Source organism: Xiphias gladius, chromosome 3 (assembly GCF_016859285.1).
Source record: "Xiphias gladius isolate SHS-SW01 ecotype Sanya breed wild chromosome 3, ASM1685928v1, whole genome shotgun sequence".
In the NCBI taxonomy this organism is placed as follows: domain Eukaryota; kingdom Metazoa; phylum Chordata; class Actinopteri; order Istiophoriformes; family Xiphiidae; genus Xiphias; species Xiphias gladius.
Genome location: NC_053402.1, coordinates 22,604,047 through 22,629,227, shown reverse-complemented (window position 1 = coordinate 22,629,227; position 25,181 = coordinate 22,604,047). Strand labels below are relative to the sequence as shown.

Genomic DNA, 25,181 nt, shown 5'->3' with positions numbered 1-25,181 from the left:
TATTTATTTCCTCGGTTGGCAGTAGAACACGTTGCACGAGGCGTCGGAACGTCGAAGAGTTAGTTGAGGTGGGTTAGCTCGCTGAATGTGACAGAAAGTCTTACTTTTACTTTTACTCAATTATCTGTTGGTTTGACCGGATCTTATATCCATGAATCCAAATTTACAAACAAGAAGCCAAACTTTTGGTACAATTCATCTACAGGAAAACAGCTGTAAGCTTACAAGGTTTTTTAAAAATTACTATTATTTTAATATTTCTATTTACTTATTTGTTTGTCATCTTGGTCCCTCTGGCACATACACTTGCTGTATACTTGCTATATACTGTGTTTTAATAAACGTATTGGGGGAGAAAGCATTATGACATGATGCGTTCATTGCTGTGAACACATAAATGTCCAGTCTTCACGTACAATGACACAGAATCCTTTTTGTTTTTCCACCAAAAAAACAAACATCAGATTTTTGAAATATTGTGTTTGTGCACACTTATTTATTTATTTTGTACTGTGCTGTTTTGTTTTGCACCTCGGGGCCACGTCAAAGTTCCCTTTGTAAAACAGCACAGACGTGACTTCGCTGAAGTTACCATTAAGTGTTAAGTGAATGCAATGTTCAGACATAAAAAATATGTCTGGGTTCATAAAACATGTCGGGTCAGGTCGATTTGCATAACCCATAATTACAGCTGCACTGTCAAAGAGCTTCACAGGACTCTTATTTAAAAGAATGCCACCTCAAAACCCCCAGACAGCCTCGTAAAACTGATCCTGTTTGACATCAACACACAGGTTCATCCGTCTGAAGGTCAGACTGATCCCCTTCGACTCCTCCGCGGACCATCCGGGGAACTTTGAGGTGGTTTTGTCGACTAGCAGCAGAGTTTTCAGACTGATCGGGATCATCCAGGACCGGGTCGGGATCCAGACCTCCAGGCTGGACGTTTTCCGCAGCAGAGCGACCACTGAGGGGGTGGTGGCCCACCTGCCCCCGGAGAGCTCCCTCGAGGAGTGCGGCTTCGAAGGAGGACGAGAGGAAAGTCCTCCAGAGGAGACTGTGTACTATGATTACAGACTGTTGTTTACAGACTGTCCAGTCCTCAACTGTGACCACTACTTCAGGTCAACACCAGACTCCGCGGCCAGGAGGACTTGACACTGCTGATAAATTACAGGACTGTGTTTTTAGCCTCGCTAGTGGTCGGTCCACCACTTTGGTTCAGACTGAAATATCTCAACAACAACTGGATGTTTGCCATAAACTTTTGTGGAGACATTCGTGTTTCCCAGAGGATGAATCCTATTGACTTTGGGGATCCTTTAACTTTCCCTCTAGCGCCACCATGAGGTGCATATCTATGGTTCTGACGGATTGTCATGAAATTTGATTCAGACATTCATGCTCCCCTCAGGATAAACTGAAATAACTTTGGTGATCCTTTAACTTTTCATGTAGCGCCATACTCGGGTCAAAATTTGTATTCTTCTAGGTTTTACCTACCACCTCACAGCCAGATGCAGTCGTGGTGGCGCGTGTGACACGGCCGCTTCTCGCGGAGCAAAACGCTTCAGTGCTTTCGTTGTTTTACACGTCTTAAACACAGCAACATTCAGGACATGGCCATCCAGCTGAATCTTGGCTGTTCGGTGGGACTCTTGGCGTTGGGACTGTGCGTTTATATCCGTGAGGAAAGTTGCGTGAGTGCTGTGCCGGCCGTACAATCTGCCGGGGGAGTTCAGCATTGTTGCTAGCAGTCGGTAGCAGCCTCCCCTGCGAGAGCTTCACAGCAGCATCGCTGGTCGGCTAACTTTTTCATCATTGCTGGCGATTTCGGTCAGGCGAATTTGAAGACCGTTTTTGTTGAAATTCCAACAAGAGGATCAAATTCACTTGACCTCGTTTGCATCCATGTTGTTGCTGCCAACGTACGGGTGCTCACTCTTAAGCTGTATTCACATACACAATAATGAGGAGGCAGCAATGTGAATGTGCCGTCACCTTAGAGACCGTGCGGTGTTCGTGATTGTTCATTTTCAGTTTGCAGTTTTTAGTTACAGTCTACAGCGATTTTGTTTTTTGTGAGGTGAGTCAGGACTCGGAGGCAGGAATGGAGCTCAAACAAAGGGTTACTTTATTTCTCTCACGGGGAGGGGTTGGTGATGAGGTGGTTCGAAGAAGCCGAAATTCCTCCCGGACCGGGGTACAGTCTCGTGGGTGCTCCTTGGCGATGATGCTCCCTGCAGACAATAGAGAGTAGAGGAGTGGGGGGGTGGGGGGGTTCATGTAGCTTATTAGCAGCCCCCCCCCCAGGCTCCTCAACACAGCCGCAAAAGTAAAAGTGGACTCAAAGCTCACTTAGTGCTGAGATTAGCAGCCCTCACTCCTCAGCCCCCCCCTCCCCTCTGTCTGCTGGGCTGAATCCAAACGTCCGGACTTCATTGCACTCGAAGACTCCTGGATTTAACGGGCGCGTTCCCAGGAAGTCCGTGAGCGCTGAGGTCTGACTAAATCCGAAATTCATCAAGTCCATAAGGGGCCTCAAGTGGATTTCCTGCCGGACTTCCACAGAGTCTTTCTCGGGGTGCAGACTGCACTGGACTTCACTCAGACGGTGATCCGTAATCCATAGTGATGATTCACGTGACGATTTAAAAAAACGAAATCAATAATAATGAGACAATTGGGTTTTTTTAAAAATATCTGCTGTACACGTTTATTGATAGTATCAGTAGGGCTTAATACTGCACATACAGAATATGGACAGGCTGAATAACTTTGATCTGTGGGATTGTTTCCGTCCGTCTGTGGTGTGAGGATCCTCAGATGAGGGTTTAATGTTGATGTAAATTTCATCACTGTCTGTTTTTCAAGCCAGAGGGTCTGTCCCAACACCCACACTTAGGGTCTTGGGTACTTAAGTGCGCATTCATGCGCCTCCAGGCAGTAGGCAGGTGTGCCCCATGCCTGAAAAACACCCAGACCCAAAGTGCACCTATCACTGAGCGGGATTAAGAGCCAAGTGAATCCCACAGTAAAACCACGGTCTGGTTGCACAACACCGGTCTGGTTTTCGGCAGTAGCGAAGTGTCGTTCGCGAATGATTCGTTCAAAAGAACGAATCTTTTTGGTGAACGAACTGAACTGAATCACTTCCCGATAGGATCCGTTCATTTCCCCGTTCAGTTGAGCTCTCGATCAGTTGCGAGCAACTTCCGAACTGTAGGTCATTTCAGAAGACTTGAAAGTCTTTAAAAACCAGCGCTCATCTCCGATATTCAGCGAGGAAACTTTTAAAATATCGAGAATCATAAACAGAGTTTGGTGTGTTTGTCAAAGCGGCAGCGCTTGCGGTTCCGGAGGCCGGGGATCATGAGGAATATGCTCCGTTCAGTTCAGTGAGTGGGACTACGCGGTCGGCGCTCCGGTCAAGCACGGAACGATTCGCTGAATGGATCTTTTGAACTGAACTATCCAATGAACTGGAGACTGGTGATTCGCAACACTGAAAAGAAGTTCTCTGAACTCATCAGTTGGCAGCAGCGCGCCTAATAAGCGCAATAATCCACAGACATGAAGAAGTCGAAAGTTTATGACGTTAGACGCGGGGTGAAAGTGATTAATTCATGTCCAGACACACCTACCAATCTGTTCCTCCCTATGAAACTGATCACATTAATGTTACATATCTGACACCGCCAACATAAATATTAGATGTATCCTTTTATCAAAGACTTTGAGAGATTAAAGTTTTATCAGAGAGAAATCATGTTATGTGTCCTTCATGTACAGTAGCCCTACGAGCTTCTAGATAACTTCATTTAATGTCTATTAATTTTTTTCCTCCCGTCAGCTCCTGAAAGTGGGTGTTGTTTTTTTTTGTTGTTTTTTTTTGAGCTGTCATCTGACTGTACCTGTTAAACTGTTGTTGTTTGATCGGACCCATTCGTCACGACGAATCGTCTGAGCCGGATTGGACCGTTGAACAGTGTTTGTATTTGCAGGAGTTCGGGGGTGCCCTTATTCACCCAGCCTGTCCCAGTGAACGCCGATAAACTTCCGCGTCGCTTTGAGGTCTGAGCGGGCCCCTACTGGAAAGACGTCATACAAGTAGGCACTTTACTCAATCAATCATGAATCATGACGAAAAATGATACGATGTCTTCTGTATTGACAAATAAATATGAGCGATCATCCCCAAAAAAACCTCTCTTGACGTGAGCAGCGATTCCGAACTGAGCACTGAAGCCTGCCGTGTTCACATAGAGCTGAACTCAGAGCAATCAGGAAAGTTTGGTCTTAAAAAGCGGATTTATGTCAGAAAGCTGCAGGGAGCTTCACACTCAGCACCTTGTGGCCTGTTTCCACTTTAATTACACGCTCCGATGTGTCCTCGCAGGGACGTAATTTCAGCCAGAGTGCTCAAATCTTTATACCAACATAAAGCCGTGTTTTTAGTCGTGGCCTCAGGGGGCCACAGAGGCTGAACTGTGCTGTGTTTGGAGTCAGTGGAAAGTGCTTGGCTGGTGGAAACCAGAGAGCAGCTATAAACGGTGGCTGGTGGCGGCCCGCTAAAGCGTGCCATGCAGCCGACACACCCAGCAGCCTCCCCGCTGCTCCACCCAGACGAGCTTTCAGATCCCAGCTGCAGATATAATTCACTGCAAAACCTGCCGCTGCTTCATTTGTTAACAAACACACAGCGCGGGAGAAGGTTTATGCATTAGGACAGAGCAACCAGAGTGTAAAATTAACCAGAGTGCAAGGTTTTCAAAGTGAAAATAATATTTATTCAATAGGTTCAAAAATACTGCGCAATATAAATATTAAAAAACTGAATACTTTTTGTTTTTCAATATACTTGAACTTTACTTTAACACTGTTTACATTTGGGATAAAAACACACAGACTTCAGGGCTGCAGCGGTTTGTTGTTTTACATTGTTAAAAACCTTTTTAAAAAATGTCTGCTGATGTTTTTCGTATAAGCTGAAAAAGGCTGTCAGCTGATTTCAGATTAGTGTCTCTGAACATGTTTTAGGATTTGGGCACAAACTACTTACAGAAAGGCTTTAGAGGAATAGTATCAATATAACTAATGTACATGTTCTCTCTACTAAAAGACCTTCAAACGTGCAGCAGAGGAAGTTCAGCACAATGGCAGCATGCCCCGTTTTTGAAGTGTGCATCTCCTTTTATGAAGAGTATCTTTGATTTCCCAAACTTAAACTTTTCGGAAACTAGGATACAAACTCATGACAGTGCTGTTTTATTTGTATGAGAGCATATTTTTGGCGTAATCGTCCACTTGTTTTCAGTGGAACCCAGTTGTGAACACGGCACTGACATATCATCACCTTTTAAGTTGCCTATTTACACATTCGGCAGTTGTGGAGCAACGCTATCATTCATTTGGCGTCGCGCTTGACTCCACCCGATGAATGAAAGTCCAGTATTCCCTCTTCTTTTAGTTCTGCTTCTTGGTCTCCTCCAACTCCTGAGGAAAATATCTGGCTCATTAGCCGCTGAATGCTCCACTATGTCCGCCAGCTTTTTACAGCCTTTTTGGCAGAAAATAAAGCCGTGAGAGCAGTGAGCGCGAACCAAAACACTAAAGCTGTGATCCGGACAGATGAGCGATAAATGAGCTGAAACTCGCTATAAAACCGAGGGCAGCTGCAGATTCACCTAATAATTCTCTGTAGTTTTCATCACTTACACAGTCATTTAATCATTGTTATGATAAGAATATCGATTATACCCTCTTTTAAATTTAAGCATGAAAAATCACAAAAATTGCAGGTTAAAGATGTTTACCCAACCGTCTAAACATTCCTTCTGTTAAACATGGACATTTGCTGTTACTCGCTGTTGTTAACGAACCAATGCTTTTCGTGTACAGTCTTTCATGCGACATAAAAGTGGAATTTTTACAGCAGAAAGGTCTGAGCGATGCTCTGAAGGCCACAATGTCCAACTGCTACAATGCAAAGAAAACCATATCGATTTACGTCCAGCCTTTCTGAAAACAAGGATAAAACAATTCTGCTTTTTCCTTGTGTGGTTTCCCTTGTGTTGGAAATTTGTGTAGAAGAATATTAATGTCATTATAAATCCAGTAGATTTGTGTTGGGAACAGTTGAAACTATGTCCCCCTGAGGCCCAATGACAGATTATTTGTTTGTACCTCTACCAAGAAATCTGGTTTCCTTTTTGAGTCACTAAAGCCCCATTCGGACTAGATTTATTCCTCTGGGGGGGGTAACATCACCTGGTCAGTTATTTTGAATGTGGGTCATTTTTCACCACCTTTTTTGTGAACTCGCTGGCGCTGCTGTAATTTTAATCCTGTTACTTGTATTTTAAAGTGGATCCGTCTTTTTCCATGTGAAGAGCTGCTTGTCCTTCTATTTTTTTTTTTTTTTAAATCAGGTGGAGTTTGTGCTAATCTGATAGATGGAGACATTGGTTCCTATTTAGGGACCAATATGCTGACAGAAAAAACATAAATCCATCGGGAGGTAAAAGCTGTACTGGTCTTCTCACTTGAGCCCTGTTTTTTTAAGCTCATACTTGTTTGGATGTTGAAAGTACGGCCGAATTAGCTATTAGCAGCTCCTGTTTCCAGTGTACCCATGGATGCACAGACAGCTTTCACTGGTTTTCTCTGATACTGAAGACAAAGTTAAAAATGTGAGGATTTTCAGGCAAGTTCTGAAGTGTGAAGCCTCTTTTTTTCTCTGATTTCTAAGTGGATTTATGGACGTCTATTCTGGATTCACATCTGAGAAAATGTCATCCTTGATTATGACATCCATCCTTGAGATTCAATATTTGACCGAGTTATGAATCTAATTCTTCTCGTCACGTTTCCCCTTCAACTCTCCGGCGCCCCCCCGAGCAGACTTTTGTCTTTCTCTTTTGTTTTTGTCCTGCTGAACGTCCATGTCTATTACAGACCATATCCCGTAACTTCCTGATGGTTTCAAAACCCGTCGCGAACGATCATTTAAATAAACGTCCACCTGTAATGTTGATCCTGTCCGAATGGGGCTTAACAGACTAAATGACTGGGTAGGAGGGAAGGTTTTTATAAATCCCTCTTTCACAGTTTTTAAAGTAGCCACAAAAGCCGTAGTTTCAGAATAAATCCAGTTGATCCCGGACACGAACGATCCTGCAGCAGCTCTTCAGACAGAAAACTGTGTTCTCACAGTCAAATAGATGATTCAGGACTGCAAACTGCCACAGATGGCTATTTTCTTCACCGCCAAACCTTCACTGGTTTATGAGTACGGAGCAGTTTGTTTATAGGCCAGAAAGAAGCTGGGACAGCAAAATGAGCTTTTAAGGACTTGTCCTCACCATCCCATCTGCCAGCAAAATGCCCACAGTCTATGTTTGGTATGAGCAAAGTGAGCCAGTCCTGCTGCAACTGTTGATTGTCTTGATGCTTTTTAGCAACACACACACACACACAACAGCTCTATTTCACAACGAGTCTGAAATGAAAAGCAGCGGGTGTGTTTTCCTTTGGTCAGGGGAATCCATCCTGCGAGAAGTACTGACTTTGGATGCAGCAGGAAGGATGAACCTCGTGTCCTCTGGCCTTCCCAATTGCACTTGGTGGCCCGCCGGCGTTTTTTTTTCCTTCAGCATTTTGTCGAGCCCTTGCTGCTCGTTTTTGAGTCGATCTTGGCGATGAGCAGTCTGAGTGAGTCTCCTGATGATCGAATCAGCTCTCTGCCGCTGAAACGGAAACACAGAGAGGGTCAAAAAGCTGTGAACACACACAGCAGCAGAGAGAGGGGATCAGGCTAATATAATGTAGACCTGGGTTTATTTGAATACTTACACGTTATACTCCATACCAACCAAGCTGACGCCATTAACAGCCAGGATGCGGTCGCCCGTTCTCAGTTTCAGACACTGGGAAGCAGGAGAGTCGGGAACCACTGACTTCACATAAATCCCGCTCATTCTCAGTGGTGTTTTCTATGTGAAGATAAAACGGGGGAAGATAAAAGATTATTGTCGTCGGTGGCGGCAGCGCAGTGACCCACACAGACCATGACAAAGATGAGACGCTGATGAGGCAAAACTGACGTTAAACAACAACTGTGACCAAATGTCCATCGGTATTGTCCACGAAAAAAGAGTTCAGGAATAAAAAATGATACTGAAATGCCTCTATTTTTGTAGTGGTTTGTCAAACAATGACATAGGCCAAGTTGTTGTCAGATCCCCAGAGTTGTCGGAAACTCGTCCCGGTGGGTATTTCCTCAAAGAGCGGAGCCGCCGGGTGAGAAACATCTCTAACAATGTTCAGGGATTTCTGATGAAGCCGAACTTTATAAAGTCAAGAGGGAGATTGGTCGTTCCGTCTCTAAAACTTTAGAAAATACTGTAAAAAGTCTGTTACAATTTCCTAAAGCCTAGGGCGGCATCCAAAGAATTACTTTTTTTGTCCACCTAACACTGTAAAAGCAATCTAAGAAAATCAGCGTAGATGTTTACATTTGAGACACCGGAACGTGTGAGATTTGGTCATTTTACAATATATTATCATAATAATCATTGCTGGCAATTAATTTTCTGTCGATCAACTAATTGTTTCAGCTCTATTATCTATTTTAAAAATACATATTAGGAAGCAAAACATATCTGCACATTTCTATAGCCATAAACTGTCTCATTAAGATTTTGTTAATGACATCCAATGAGCTGGCCTCTCATTAAAATATAGTGTATCACTGTACCATACTGGCTCTTGTCCATGAGATGGGACATACATTCATAGTGTAGTTTCAGTCTGTTGAGTTAAAATCCCAGTTTAATCTGATTAGTCTTTTACGTGAGAGCTGAGCAGCTACACTAGGTCTTTTTTTTTTTTTTTGTTCTACTAGTCCGGATTAAATTGTGTGAAAACGTAAGACTCCTGAAACAATCCGCATAAGAGTCGGCCTTTTCAAATTCATTTTAAACCACTAGTGGCTGAAACTCTGTGCAGTTAAACCGGCGTAACAGAAGAGAGAGGACTGAGTGGGTGGATGATGGACGATATCAAGGAGAAGACGTTGTACCGTTCCATCGACGAGCGCCAGCCCGAGACCATGAGGTCCTCTGTGGAGCTCCACTGTGAACACCTCCTCTCTCTCCTCTTCCTCTTCTTCTTCCTCCTCCACATTTTCTGTCTTTCTCTCAGCACATCCACTGGCTAAAGAAACACAGAGAAACACACGATCACACCAAAACAAAGCAGTGTTAGATAGATATACTGTGTGCGTAGAGCAAAATCTTGGTCCCGTGTGGATTAAAAATTTTGAAAATGGCAGAATTTTGCACGTATTCTCAGCATAAACAATAACTGGCATATATGAACATTCATGAGTCTCAACATCTGTCATTTCGGAGTGAACGGCAGAAACATTTTTTTCCTTTTTTGGAAATAGCTCATACACGTAGTACAACAGGAAAACCTGACGACTTAATGGATCCAGCATGAATACAGTCAATTGTTCACAGGTTAGTGTGGTTAGGATTCAGGCGGGTTTGAAAGACATGAATAAAAGGTGGAACTGATAAATTAAGAAGGTTGTAAATATATAAACTTGCCTGTAAACTTTCTAAGTAAATGTTAATTTTTAGGTTGATCCCATTAAGCATGCATTTTAATTATATACAGACATTTAATAAAACCTCCACACACGGTTTTCACTTAAAGTGGTTCCCGCTGTATGTTGTTCTTCAGCTGATCTAAGATTCAGAGCCTGAGGGTGGACGTGTTGGTGGGCATGACTTATTCCTTAGCCCTTATTTTACATTTTTTAACACTGACTTCTGACCGTCTGACTAATCCCACTTTTGAAACTGAATATTTGGACCCACAACTCAAAGTTTGGGACCATTCTTTTGAAGTTGTTCTTAAGTCTTGTTTTTGAAAGTATTGCACTAGTAATGGCACACTAATCATTCTTCGTAAACCTTGTTGTCCACACACACATTAGATCCAATGTTTGAAGCCTCAAATTACACGACGAGCTGCCTGAAATCAGATCTTGTAGCGCGGCAGTGCAGTGACAGGGACTTCCAGGAACGCAGCAACGGTAGCATTCCCAAACAACCTGCTCCCACCCCTGCAGCTCCTGCTCCCCCCTCCTCCCCAACTCCCCCTCCTCACCCCCGCTTCCCTCCGCCTGTTCCCAACATGCAGCCTGTCTGCCCCCCACGCAGGACCTGACCCGAACAATGCCACCCCCCCCCCCCCTCCCGATTAAGATTCCACGCACCAACCCAACTGTAAATTCCCATGACGGATCGGCCACTGCCCTTTTCTCTCCTGACATCACCAACTCTCTGTAACTCTTGGGGCCAGATTAAAGGATTACCAAACTTTGAAAATAACGTTAGCCAGAGCCACAGAGGTAGATACGCTGCAGGTTGAGGTATAGCAGGGTTCCCATCGGGTTGTAAAAACCCAGGACTTACCTGAACTAGTTCCATGATATAAACAAGGAACAATTTTTAGCCTCTCAAATAAATAACTAGTGGGAAATATTGGAAATCAAACAAAGTACTGGCAAAAAGTAAACAAAGACCGTAGTTGTTTTTGTTTTTATGGTCTTATTTTACAGTGGTTTAATTTCCTTTATTACACTATTACTATTAATAATATTAATAACATTATATAAGTTATAATAGTATAATATGTAACTTACATAAAATATAAGAAACTATCTTAAAATTTACAATTTAATGCAGCTGAGAGATTCCCTACTTCCCCATGAGAATTTATCAAATGTCCAGTAAAACTAGTCTTGAACTAGTGGGGAATATTAGAAATAAACCAAGTGCTGGAGAAAAGTAAAGAGAAGGACCATCATTTTTTCTGTTTTTCTGATCTTATTTTAAAGTGGTTGTATTTCCTTTATTACAGTGTTAAGTTTTCTTGATTGAGCGTCATGTTGCATTCTAAGAAATGATACTGGACATTTTTCATTTTTTGCGGATGTGTAATAGACCAAATGATTATCTCTAGTTTCACCTGTAGCTTTATGCTTGGACCATGGACCTTGGACTATCTTAAAAACGACAATTCAATGCAGTTGAGTCGTACCCTAGATTCTCGTTAGAGTTTCTGTATCTGTATTTACCTAGTGGGGAATATAAGGATTAAAATAGATTAACAAAATAGTTGCAGATTAATTTTCCGTTGATCCAATAATTGGTAATCAACTAATCATTGCTCCTCTACATAATGTGCAGATTGAGAAAGTATTAAACTACTGAATATAGTGTCAATAAGGACAAATACACATATATAGATAGTGCCAGATGGCTTTGTTTCAATGTAATCCTCAAACCCTTTGAGCAAATTACTTTTGATAAAAGCATTAACGCAGAAAACACACAGCAAAATGTGACCAATGAGAGTAAAGATATCTGATTAAGATCAACAAAATCCTTCAACTTAAACCCTCTTTGTAATTGTGCACAACCACACTGGGGGGTCTGTTTGGGAGCACATTAACACAGGTCGAACCTCTTAACATACAAACGCAATCACACGTGACGAAAAGTGGTTTTGAAGGTCTGGTTCAGATCTGAGGGCTTTCGCAGAGCTTCTGGACCGACCAGGCTCGTTAGACACTGCAGAGGCTCCTCCCTCCTGAATCCATCACGCAACGGTTAAACTCAAAATCCCTCATATATCCTTGATGTTTGATGGGACTCCTGTACTCATTACCGAAAAAGAGGAAAATTTGAAGTTTCAGTAATTTTCCTGCAGTGGGAGCGTCGGCCTCGAGCAGCTGATCAAAGTTTACGTTCTCAAACTGACTCCAGCATCATTTCTATGAGTGACTGTAGTTTAGCAATTTCCCTCGCTGCATGTAGCAGGCCCTACAGTTACATATGCGTCGTTCCTTAAAATGTATTCATCTTTCTCACCAGCACCACGGACAGCCGACCTTAAGAAGCTCTTAATGGTGTGCCCGCGCTCAAGGTTCGATCAAATTCGAACTGGCATTCAATTCGTTCGAACTTATTTGAACGCAGTCCGGACCGCATATCTCTGCATATACACATTTTGCTATCTTACCAGCGAATGGCTTTTTCACGAACCTCTGGCAAGAGTCCTGAGGGGGAGCGTGTGGCGAAACGTGTCGGCAGTCAGACGTGGTTGTGCAGTTCATGTTGCTCCACTTGTCCAGTTGGACAGTAAGGCAGCGCTATTTACAAAGTCAGCAAACTCCGGAAAAACCCCAAATACTTCCACACATTCTTCCTGGACGCTTTCGTGTCGTGGTTATCCGATCGGCGAGTTGGTTCATTGAGATAAACGGCTGGCGGCGCTAATACTGAAGCCAGTGCAGCTAAGCCCCCGATGAAGAAGAGGATACAGCAAGATGATGTAATTCAAAGAGCTCCAGTCAAACCTCAAACAAATATAAAGGATGTGTAAAACACCATGGACATATGACATTTATGTTTGTTTCATGTATAAATGAGAGGAAGGTTACGGTCTCGTCTTTGCTCCTCACTGATCTGTTGTTTTTATCTGCCAAAGTACTTTTACCTTTTCAGTGGACGTTTAAGTCACATGCTTCATGTGCATCGTGATTAAATGTCCGTTTCTACTGCACTTTGTCACTTTTTGTTTATGTCAGTGCACCAACCTTTCCACCTCAGTCAAGCGTAAAAACCTGTTTGCAATGTTTACACTTTTTTTTTTTTTTTAAGTGTTGCATGGACACACACTTACTGTCGTGGGAAACAACCCTCCAGAGGCCTGAAGCTTCGACACTCTTAGCAAAAGCTAAGCTTAAATGTTTTAAAAATCGAATATCGTGCACAATAGCTGCAGTATTTTAGTTTATATATTACTTTGAAAGTGAAGTATACGACTCTCACACCGACTCCCTCTGACTCCTACACATGACCTAATGACGGAGGCATCCAAAAACAATGGGAGTGGGAGAGGAAACACTCCTTCCTCTGCACAGCGAACCCACCCTGCACGACCTTCCACTTGAAATTCCTGACCTCCAGAGTCAGTAAAAGATGAAGCATTCTCGCCTCTTTTATGTCGGGGCACCTTTATGTGGACCTGAAAGCGCCGGGGACAAATATGCAGCAGGCCCAAGAGGTCACGTCACTAAATACTTTCCTTAATAGAGTCCGTCAGTCAGAAGAGGGAAATGAGGTTTTGGGAGGAATGAGTGCCAGTGACCTCATTCCAAGACGTTAGAAACGGGGCAGGATGAGGTATGAGCTGAAGTGACAGAGCTGTGCGGTTTTTGAATCAAGACCCGCTGTGTGTCAATGAAGCCGTGAATGGGCTTTTTCAGATGCCGTCGGTTTGTCATCGAGTGTGGTGGCAAAGTGGTTTGCTCTTGCTCCAGGGTTTCTTTGTGCACGTTACGCACACTCTTGCTCTCAGTTATCGTCTGCTGCTGTCACGTTTCAGCTAATGTTTTTCAGCTGTTACTGGGGCCCAAAAGGATCTTCTAAGCCACATCTAATTTAAACACGACAGTTCTTTTATTTTAAATATTTTAAATAGTATGCACTTGGGCTGCAACTGACATTATTTTCATTACTGGTTAATGTGTTGATATTTAGCCATGCTAGCGAGGGGGGGGGGTTCTGTAGGTTGGATCTTTCTGATTCTGTAGAATCAGACGGACCTATTTCATTCATGTCAATCCCCATCCCTCTTTCACACTACAACGGTGGAGTAATATACCTTTGGTCTGCTGGCAACAACTCTTATTCACTATAAAAAGGATATGACACATCACTTTGACTTTCACTACGTCTGCCTGAGGGTGTGTTGTTTCCCCCGAGAGCCGTCTGTGAGCAGCATGTCTCTGCCTGCCTGTCATCATTAAACTTGGATTTCGATCTCGCAGATTTTGTGTGATTGTTTAGTCACAGTGAGGGCTGGATATCGGCACTGATCCCTCGATACCATTTGTTTTCAGTTCACAGAATCGATTTGTTTTGATTCGATTTGATTCCTCATGATTCAGTTACATCAGATAAATGCCAATGTCACATAAAGTACTTCTCAGAATTTATCCTGGGAACTTAAATTTCTTCTACATTCAACAAATGAGAAACACTGTTGTTTTCTTGTACATTATTGGCTAAATTGTAAACACATTTCCTGGTTGTAAGGCTGTGGACCAATGTTTGATGTTTTTGTCTTGGCAAATGCAAAACGGCTAAAATATGATACATCTAAAATTTTCAGGCCTACAATACATGTGCAAAACAGTTGACTTGGAACAATAAAGAACAATAAAAAACAATAAAAAACCTGCACTCACTTACAAGGGTGACATCATTATGCGTACTCTAAAAAATAAATGCTGTCTGACACGGCCACACATGGACCAGAGCAGCACTATGAGTATAGACATCCACTTTAATGATCGCTTTGAGCACAGACAGGACAGAAACTGAAACTCTTCTCACCAATTCAACTGCTCTGTCTGCGTCGACTCTTCAACAAACGCAAACCGAGCTCAGATCAGTCTGCAGAGTCTTTTTTCAGTCTGGCTCTCGTGTAGACCTGATCTCTAGATCCGCTAAGAGACAGCCAGAGTCAGCTAACCATCCCGAGTCGTAACAGTCCTGTAAACTGCATCGGGTCCACGTAGACTGTAATTATTCACGTCACAGTTTACATGACCGTTGTGATTCAGGGGTGGCTCATATACCCAGCTATCATCTGTGTTACTTTTGAACCGAAAATAACCTTTTGGTGCAAGTTGTAATAACTCGAGTTTCACAAAGCAGACGTTTACACATCATGCAGCCCAAACTGAACCACCCACCACAGGTAACCACTGCCTGCATATAGTATTTAGCATAGATGTACATGTTTACTGAGAAAATGCAAAGATTGATCTTTGGGATTTTAAGAATCAATATTGGATCATTCAAATAAAAACTTTGCTGTTGTAGATATTGGTACATGTTTTGGCTAATTTCTTGTTTGATTTTTTTGCAATTTAAACCTTTTATAAAATTATTTTTGTTTTCCATTTTTCTTTATTTATTATTTTTTTCTGCGTAGTATATTTATATCTGTACATGTGTACTGATATTTATATAAATACTGATTGTTCTCAAAAAACACTGTCTTAAATTAAATTTACTGGGAGCTCTCAAGACACAAGCAGTGTGTGGATCTTTTGACGTTTGCCTCATTTACCTTTCCTTTGCTGGCGGGCGCCCTCCTGCAGATCAGCCTCCAGCTCGGCCAGCTCCATACCCTGGGGGGTGTTGGGTGGTGTGAGCAGGCAGGATGGGTCCAGCGCCAGGCTCTTGTGGTAGCCCATGTCGGCCTGTCCCGGGAGGGTGTTCTGCAGCTCCAAGCTCTTTAGCTTCTGGGTCAGGACTGCCTCACAGCTGCTGAGGTCACCGTGAGATCCTCGGGCCTGGGTGGGCTGTGCAGGGGCGATGCAGTCCAGGGCTGCCCCAGGGGAGGGGCAGGTAGCCCGGTCAGAGACCACCTGCCGGGCAGGATCCTGGTAGACTCTCACAGAGGGTGAGGTTGTAGACTGGCTGTCAGTGGTCGTCCCGTTGAGAGCCTGAGTTTGGCGGAATATAAAGTCAATCAACAACAGATGTAGAAACATCAAAGTGTCTGTTGAGCTCTGGGGTCGATGGGCTTTTTACCTGTTCCTCCACATCACGTTCGGCTTGGGTTTCACTGCAGGGGAGCTGGCAAACGAACTCCTGCAGGTGACTGAGCTGTTCGAACAGAGCCGGCTCCACGATGGGTTTACCTAGCTCCAGGTGAAACGTGCTGCTGGGCAGGATGAGTGGCGGGTGGTTGTCGAAGCTCTCCAGGATGTCTCCTACGGGAAGAGAGAACCATGGCCAGCCTGTTATCATCCATCATAAATGACCTGACCTTCATTACAGCTATCTAATGTATTTCAGTCCCCGTGTAAAGCTGCTGTATTTGGGTTAACACCTAATTAAGTGCTGTAAATAAAGCATAGGGCTGGTGCTACTGCTGCTGGATCAGTTACAGGTGTTTCTTTTTTTTTCTGCAGCAGTAGTAGTAGGGTGCAGTCGGTCTGAGCGAAGAGGTGAAAATAGTTGGGAACGAGGTGGTGGCTGTCCTGCTGGGAGAGCTGGATTTGAGAGTTGACTGTGGACTGAAGCCAATTGGTGGAGACAGACTCACGGGAGAGGATTACTCTGGAGGAATACCGGCAGTGCGACCAAACTAAGCCAGTCAAATCTTTTTCCTCTCCGCCCTCCGACGACATTTTCTCCCCCAGAAGCGGAACTTTTTCGAAACGGCCTCCAGAGTCTATAAACTTAAAACGCCAGCTCGTTCTGATAATGTTAGCCGGCCCAGCGAGGGTCAGGGGCTGTGTTCCAATAAACTTAAGACAACCTTCAGTCGCCTCTTACTTTCTCTGCGATCACGCGTTTTAAATGTCAATACAGCCGAACGCACGGTACGGCTGTTGTTTTTTTAACACGTATTCATGCGGACTTTGTCAGACAACGTCGTGATTATAAAATAAGGATTTTATCAGCATCTTAGGAATGACTGCTGGTCAACGCATGGTTATTTATTAGCTGCGATTACATTTTTATTTCATACCTGTTCAGTAAAATAGGTAAATAAGAACTACTACTGTATATTGTGAATTCGGCTGCATTAAAACATAGTATAGGTGACCACAGAGAGCAGAAGGAGACTGAACGGAGGTGTAACCGGCTGAAACCATGTTGGCTTGGTTTCGCTGTTTGCCAACTGAGAAGAGGTGGAATAAGAAGCGATTTAGCTGTTTTCATGTTGTTAAGGCTTTTCGCTGTAAACAGACGTCCTTTCAAAACCAACCTGAAAATGCTAGTGTGGACACAAGACTCAGATGGCTTCCACTTATAAATGCATGTGACTGTTAGTGTGGAAGTGTACCCATCTAATTACAGTTACAAGGTTGATTATAGTGGGGTTTTTTTTAAAAATCAGGTTTTAACTGAAAAAAAGCCCAGGAGTCAATTGGTTTCAAGGGAGTCCTGGACTCTATGGAGTCCCAAAGTGTTACACAAATGAATAAATTAGACAGTGAGACGTTTTCTCTCTAGCGGTTTCGTGTAATGTCCCTGTCGGTGATGCCATTAACCCAACTGGACCTCGAGACATGTCATGTCGCACAATTTAAATTTATAAACTTTATATTTCTGAACCATAACCTTCAGTATTTGGATCAAGAAACTCATAAAAAAAACATGGTCTGTGAGACTCGGTAGTCTACAGCTGTGTAATTTCAATGTGTCAGATACATAGACTATTTGATCAGCATTTAAGTAGCGTTAATTAAGTATAGAATTGGACTCTGTATCGGCAGAAACACAATTCTATATAAAGGACTTGGATTGGGTTAATAATAATATAATTATAAAATGAAAAAATTTCATAATAATGAGTTGAGTTTTAATAATTTCTTCATTTAGTTCAATTTTCTTTTTCTTTTTTTTCTTTTTTTTAAAATATTGAACGCTTTGGGGCTCCATACATCTCACAGTTTGGTCCCAGTCATCAAAAATTTGTAATAGTTCTCACAGAGAACAAAACAGAAATGAAAAACGACTCATGTTCATTTGCCTGCACAACACTTAACGATAAACAACTGAGAATGTAGCAAGTATAATAAGTTGATAGGAAGCAGAGGCACATTAGATGTCATACTTCAGAGCCTCTTTTTTTTTTTTTAATCAAATAATTGTACTTGTTGCCTCCTCTGTTATTTATCATGAAGTCTTGTCACCTAAAAGGTTAGAGGACCTTACTACAAGAAAATTAATGGCAGATTGACTGATAATGAAAACAATAATTAGTTGTAGCCTCAGTGCAGAAACTGTCCAGTGTTTTCCAGAGAGAGAGAGACAGGACGGTCGGTTACTTAATAACTGATTAGCAACCAATTATTTTTTTTGATTAACCAATAAATCATCTGCTCTATGAAATGTCACAATATAGCTAGAAAATCCCCATCAAGATTCACCAAAGCCCCATGTGACGTCTTTTAATGGCTTGTTTTGTCCGACCAAAAGTCCAAAACCCAAAATTTATTTTTATTTTTTAATTATTTTAAATTTACAATGACAGATGAGAAAGAAAAGCTGCAAATCCCTATCTTCGAGAAGAGGGAACAGGAGAACTTTTGGGCATTTTTGTTTGAAAAATGACTAAAACAATGAATTGATTATCAAAATATTTGATTATTTTTTCTGTCGATCAACTAATTGATTGATCAGCTATTCATTTCAGCTCTAAGATGGTCTAATGTCTATGTTAGTCACCTGTCCTGACAGAGTCCCGAGCATCATCCGGCGATGGGGTCCATCCGGTGGGACAGGCTTTACCAGAGTTGTATTCCCTCAGCATGTGGTGTAGCTGGGCAGGGTTCAGGGCAGCGAACTCAGTCCTGAGAGAAGTCCAGGATGCCTGAACGAACATGAAACAACAAAGGAAACTCAACAAAACAACTCTTTCTAAAACCCTTCATGAACTTAAAATGCGGGTTTGTAAAACCGATCCATGGATGGTTTTGTTTTAAGAAGGAGCCACTAAAGCGCTTTGTAGGCATTGTGCGAATGACAGGGTGGGAGAAACAAGTCATTTCCCCACATGATTGTTTCCATATAAGGATAGAAAGTCGTTGCTACTCTCTCATTTGCATTCAAAGCTATTTAAACTAATTATATGATCTAGTAAATAAATAGTCTTTGTCCCCATCACCCCAGGGCCAGATGTGGTAACAAAGCCTCTTGAGAAAATATTTCTCAGTCTGGATCTGATGCTGGCAAATAGAGTCGCACTTCAAATTGTCTCAAGTCACTGAGGCTTTTCTTCAAAGTGTTTATTCTGCACTCCAAAATAAAAGGTGAGCGCTGGATTTCACTTTACTTCTGTTAATTAACACTTTGTCCGTGTTCTGTGCAGCGTGAGAAGTGTAAACTTTATTCATCATCTCTCGTCTCAGCCTCTCGGGTTGCTGTGAAAGACATGAAATAGGACTATTTCCTCACCCCAGCGCTCAGTCTAACAGACCTGAGAAAGACAATATTTGGTCTTTTGATGACTGCGGAAAGTAGCCCAAGGATAAGGAAACAGGTGAGTCACTTGCCAGCCACATTCATGTGATTATTAAAAGTCAAACCTTACAAACATTACACAGTTCATTCACCCTGTTTCCAGTTGAATTGGTGGAAGTAAGGCTTTGCCCAGACATGCTGGTGCCACAACAGAAACCATAAGTTAAATGTTGTCGAGTTGCTGCCCTTCTCTTGTAACACAGACACCACACTCAACAGAAGGTTAAGTTTAAATGCTGCTTATAAACAGCAGAAACTTAAAACTGTCTCTTTTTGTTGTGTCTGAGTGTTAACGTTTGGGAGCTGTATTCTCCTAAAATAACTCCTCATATGACTTGTTCTCCATAACTGCCGGCAAAACAAGCCACGCCACATCCCTCTGGTGTAATTTACAACTGTGCCACTGAGCCACTTCAGTTCTTAAGAGCCCAGAAAACTCCAGATGGAAAACTAAAAATCTGTCGAGGGTGTGTCCTCTACTGTTACAGCCACAAAGTGACCTCATGCCAGGGCAGGGAGACATAAAACCACCAGCTTCCTAGCAACCATCCAATCCCGCTAACAGATGAGACACAGCAATTGGCGTGGGTGGGCTGGTGCTGTGTAACGCTTCACGCTGGAAACACGACCGTGAGTCATACAGTGAAAGCAGGTGTCAACCTCAGAGCGTAAAACTAAGCCTCATACCTTACTCAGTTCTTCCGCATTAAGTGTGTACCGTCACACGGCAGGATCATTTGAACTTAAAGTTGATTCTGCGACACAGCTCAAGCAGCTCAATTATAGAAATTCTAGCTTTCTTTTCTATCATTAATTCCCAACCAGAGGTACCTCTGCAGATAATTCACTGAACTCAAGAAAAATAAATCATCAAAAAAAAATATCCACATATTTCTCTTGAGGAAAATAAAGAGCCAGACAGGTTTACAAATTGGAGTAAATCTTCAGTCAAATTTAAAATATCTAGTGAATTGCCCATCAACCTCAGTCAGTTCTAACACATGAACACCAACTACAACTGGAAGTGCATTAAAACTATAAAGACTAGTTAGCAAGCAGAGTAGTTTAATTAGTTGGCCCAAAGAAAAGGATAGATGTTCGGAAACAATTTAAAGAAATGGATAAAAAGTTGAAATGGTTGGCTAAAACTACGGGTAACAGTTTTGTCATACAGTAGGTAGGTAAAACTAATACAGTTGAAATAGCTAGTAATGAACAACTGAAATAGCTAAAAGTATGGATAAAAGGTTAGATACAAACGACATTAACACCCATTAACACCAGTTGAAAGTGAAAACATCTGAGTAGTGCAGATGAAAGGGCACCAAAGCTCATGAGATGGGACTGTGGGGTACGTCAGGAAAAAACAAACAAAAAAAAAAAAGGTTGGGAAGCACTGATCTATATTATCAAAGACGTTTAAAGACGTCTCTGGAAATTCTTGTGGCCTCAGGCTGCACAAGAAGCATTTCCATGCGTAGTAAACTGTCTTTCTGCCCTTAACTAACGTCCCTTTGGTTTACAGTTTACAATCATCCCTCACTGAGTTGTGCCCCACATCAACATGTTGTTTCAATAATCAATCACATTAAGAAGCAATGAAACCCGAGAAGATATTCGCTCTCGCTGCATTTGTCTTGTGAAAAGGATTAAAAATTACAGGCGAGCTTTGATCTGAAAGGCTTATTTTCAGGATCACACCGTATTTAAGATGATTAGGCAGATTTGGGGTTATATAAAGTATGTATAAGAGGCTTTTTTTATTTATAGCAAGAGCACACAAACAACAGTGGCACATGGCTACTTCACCACAAAAACATTCGGCAGCTTGCACTTCACCAGCTGCCGTAAACCTGTGAGTCAGGAAACGCTTTGCTGTTTTGCAGGGTTTTTTTTAACCACTGTTCCTCATGTGGCATACCTGGGCACGTAAGTTTCTCTTCCTACGATTCTGCATACCTCAGTGTTCAATGACCAGCCAGGTGAGAGGTCGCCTTCCTTTTGTGGTGCAAAGTGTAAACCAATATTGAATGGGTAACGAAGAACGGAGGGTTTAAGTGTGAAGTTGGCAAGCTAACGCTGCACAGCAGAGATTACACACAAGTAAGGGCAAATATAAACCCCTTGTTCTAGTGATGTACAGTATTGTTTGATGTTATTCCTTGACATACACTGAGGGTATGAAAGGCTCTAAGATGCCTTTATGCTAATGTATTTCTGTGTACATTAAAATGCCATTTGAGCTCTTAGCCAAGCATTTCCACGTAGGTTACGTGAGAATAAATAGGATTTGAGCCGATAATACGCTGCTTACATACCCCGGCTAACAGGATATACTCAGGTCCGAATAATTTAAAGTTAGATAAGTGATGGCCAAACCTTTAGCACTTTGACATCATGATCATTTTAGTGTGTTTACCTACTCTGCTCCTGAGGGTTATTTCCTCATATTTGATCAATGAGCATTGTGCTGTGGAAGCTCAAGTGCTCCTGTTTTTAGAGCTGCTATAACCATAAAGTGATAAGCATGCGTCCACAGACTTGTCAGGTTTTATGGCATTACTAGTCAGCATTATGAGTATGTTTGGAAACAACAAGAAGTTACTGGAAAGAGTAGGAATAACATTGTCGCTGTGGAAAGGGTCAAGTGAGGTTTAGATTTCCCAAAGACCGAAGTCTTGTGCACCTAAAACATAAACATATGAAACTAAATTTGCACTGACACCTTGAAGACAATGAAAACACTCAGGGTGGCGCAGACCTGAGTCGACTTGCGAGGCTACACCATCCTGTGGTAAGACAAACGGGGAAGGAGAAACGGATATCCTCTGACCTGCAGGAGGGTTTCTTTGGGTGTGGCCAGCAGATTGACAGCAGCAGAAAGCTTCTGGAAGAACTCGGTGGCCAGATCGCCCAGTCCGATGCTCTGGATCCAGTCCATCAGCAGGTCCAGGTTGGCCCGGATCTGAACGCCTCGGGACCACTGGTAGAACCCAGCAACAGATCCTGAACAACAAAGTGGTCTTAGATTAGTCTTAAATGAGAGAACTGTCTTGCATGGTATCAATGTGCAACCTAAGGCTCGACCGACATATTAGGCAAGATTCAGTTTTTACATTCAGTAATATGCAGGTATGTGATAAAATAAGAAATGATAGCAGTTGCAGTCGTAGTATTTCATGCAATTAGCCTGGGTTACATCGGAGTGCTTAAATGTTTATTGCTCCAAATGCTTTCAGTGAACAGTGCTCATCTGGTAAAAACCCCTGTGGGATACGACATTCGATGTGTTTAGCTGTGTTAGTGGCTGTTGGTCGGTCCTCAACTTTGGTCCAGAATAAAATCTCTACAACTACTGGATGGATTGTCAAACAAAATCTAAAATAGTTCTAACAGGTTTCTTGATACGGGGCAGTGAGCTTACCTCTCTCCATGAGGGCGTTGAACAGCGACGCGTTGATGAAGAAGAACAGGTAGGCACATAGCTGTAATGAGATGTCTGGATGCACCTGGAAAGCCGTGAGCAGCTTCAACGCCTCCTTCAGCACCTCTAGGATGCCGCTGAGTCCATCAGGAACCCGCAGCTGACCGCTCTCTGAGAACGGGTTCCCTTCCAGCAGACCCGGCAGCGCTGAATACATACTCTGCGGAGAAAGATGGCGACATTTCTTCTGATTGTATTAAGTTCAGTGAAATAAAGTTAGTGGGCCAGTAATATACTTTTTTTCTTGTTCAGTGCTGCTATGCAAAGAACATGATAAAATAATGACTCAGAGTGCTGAAGGCACATTAAAGAAACACAAAACATGAATCAACCTTTATTTTGAAGTAGTCACAGGAAATGCAACGTGTTCGTCACTGCGCTTGACACTTACTGCTTTCCGTCACCAAAAATACGTCTACATTTTCGCCATTTTTTGACAGCGGATCAGTTTGAAACACTGCAGGGAGGAATGGAACAGCTGCACACCTTCAACATCTCAGCCAGATAACCGACACCTCTTACTGGTCCCTGCTGTTCGGAGACTCATGCCACCTGCAGCTTAAAATTGGACCTCGGTTGCTCACAAAGTAATGGAAAAAGGCCGATTATTACTTGACTTTTTCATTAAAACAACAGTGGTTTGTTTTGCTGCCTCCAGAATTCTGGGAACTGTATTAAACCGCATTTGCTTGTTACCACCAGTAACATACAAAGTAAATACAGGAGTCACCAAATTAACCAAGAAAGAAATCCTCCAGACAATTTTTCCAGGAGCAATACAGTTCTACAAACACCGCAGAATCACCTCAGATCCGGCTCTTGTCACGACTCCTTCTTCTGACACAGTTCTGCCATTGTTTGACACGCATGACATCATCCTGACAGGCGCGCACACACACACACATACGTAAACACACATCGCTCACACACCTTGACTAAGATAGTGACCTAAGACTAACTGAAGGAGGCCATAAATACGATTATCACCCTGCACGCCGGAGACAGGAGGTCTGCTGATCTACAGGTGCTGTTGTGCCTCGCTATCGTGGAGAGCAGGGAGACGGTCGATGGCTGAGGATTTTTTTTTAGACAGAGAGACTGTCAATAGGCCCAGTTTTATTCATGTTCTAATTTTAAAAACTACATCAGAAGAAAAAGAAGAAGTGTAAAAACAGTATGTGTTCAGTCATAGTTAAGAAATTTATGGTAAGACCTTACACCTCCCCCGTTGGGTGGTTCTCTGATGACAGTTTGTCTTCCTCTACAGGAAACAGGCAGCTGCTCATAGCTGCTAATCTTTCTCCTGTTTTTTCTATCAAACAGAAAGATATTTACCACCAAACACACACATATACTCTATAGTACGTTGTTGTAATTAAGGGAGAAGTTACTACATATGTTACTCCTGCAGCGGAGCTGGAGCTGAGTGATTAACAAGTTTTTAAAGTGACAAACATGATTTGTTAAACCGCCTCTGAAAAAGGCCGCATAAAGGAAACCCTTCACTGGACTAGAGAGCACATACTGTACAGTAAAATACCTCTTTTTTCTGTATAAGCTGTTTTGCACCACCAGCAAAAGAAATATGAGTACTCAAAACAACAGCACAGACTGTTCCTGCTTCCTTCCCCCCCTTCCTCGAGCAGTCACTGTGCAGGGTGGTGGCGTTTCTACAGACTCTGCTATTATGTGTCTGTGCTGTGTCGTCAGCTGGATTCTACATAAACCAGGCAGCCTTAAAATGAACCACGTTAACATGGGAAAGCTGCATTAAGCTAGCCTGGAAGTTTCCTGTTGGGCGTTAAAACAGGAGAGTTGACTGTTGTCATTCAATCCAGACACACTAAGATGCAGTTCAAGACTTTGAAAAGTCTACATCAGAGTGTGCTTCCAGATAGAAGAGTGGCCTTTGAGTGGCTGAGACTGAGATCAGTATCAGTTAAGATGGATTATTTTTCAGTATATTTTTCTCCTGTGGTGTATCCCAAGGGTCCATCTTAAGTCCTAATTCCTAATTTCACTACATGTGCTTCCACTGGGGTCTGATTTTAAAGAATACAAGATACCTTTCCATTACTAGACTAACGACACACAGTTGTAATTGCCCCTGAAACCGGGTGAAACACAAAATCCTTGTTCCTTGTTATCGCCGTTATTTCAGAACAATCAATGTCAATCATTAGTCAACATTTCTTCAACACATCTTCCGCTGCTCTTCTCATTTTCAGGTTGGAGCTACAGGTTTTGAAAATTATAATGCTAGCTTAATTAATGCTAATGTTAATTAACTAAGTAGTTGTGAATAAAAACTGTAGTATTGTTGGCTCCGCCCAACAACAGCTGATCGATGATCTAAACTGAATCTTTGAGTTCTTGTTATTTATAACTTTGGTTACTCACAAATGATGAAAGCTGAACTTCCTGAAATTCAAGAAGACACATAAAAGAATTCAGATTCGATACGAGGATTTGATACCAGATTGGGATTTGATAAAATGCTATCAAAAGCCTTTGTCGCATGAGGTCAATAGCAAAAACCAAATCTTTTCTTTCTTTTGGAA

At 42.4% G+C, this 25,181-nt stretch overlaps 1 protein-coding gene across 2 annotated transcripts in view; it reads right to left on the bottom strand.

Annotated features, from left to right (window-relative positions):
* Window positions 1-4,805: 4,805 nt before the first annotated feature.
* The window catches only part of si:ch73-281f12.4 (RA_Radil_like and Myo5p-like_CBD_Rasip1 domain-containing protein), a 45,402-nt gene continuing 25,026 nt past the window's right edge, over window positions 4,806-25,181 (bottom strand). For both annotated transcript variants that reach the window (XM_040116225.1, XM_040116217.1), the window contains 8 exons: window positions 22,561-22,780; window positions 21,970-22,142; window positions 18,342-18,486; window positions 15,690-15,871; window positions 15,223-15,601; window positions 9,083-9,216; window positions 7,855-7,994; window positions 4,806-7,748 (listed from right to left, as the gene is read on the bottom strand). In XM_040116225.1, the coding sequence (XP_039972159.1) occupies window positions 7,652-7,748; window positions 7,855-7,994; window positions 9,083-9,216; window positions 15,223-15,601; window positions 15,690-15,871; window positions 18,342-18,486; window positions 21,970-22,142; window positions 22,561-22,780 (1,470 nt within the window). In that variant the 3' untranslated portion in view covers window positions 4,806-7,651. The remainder of the gene's footprint in view (window positions 7,749-7,854; window positions 7,995-9,082; window positions 9,217-15,222; window positions 15,602-15,689; window positions 15,872-18,341; window positions 18,487-21,969; window positions 22,143-22,560; window positions 22,781-25,181) is intronic.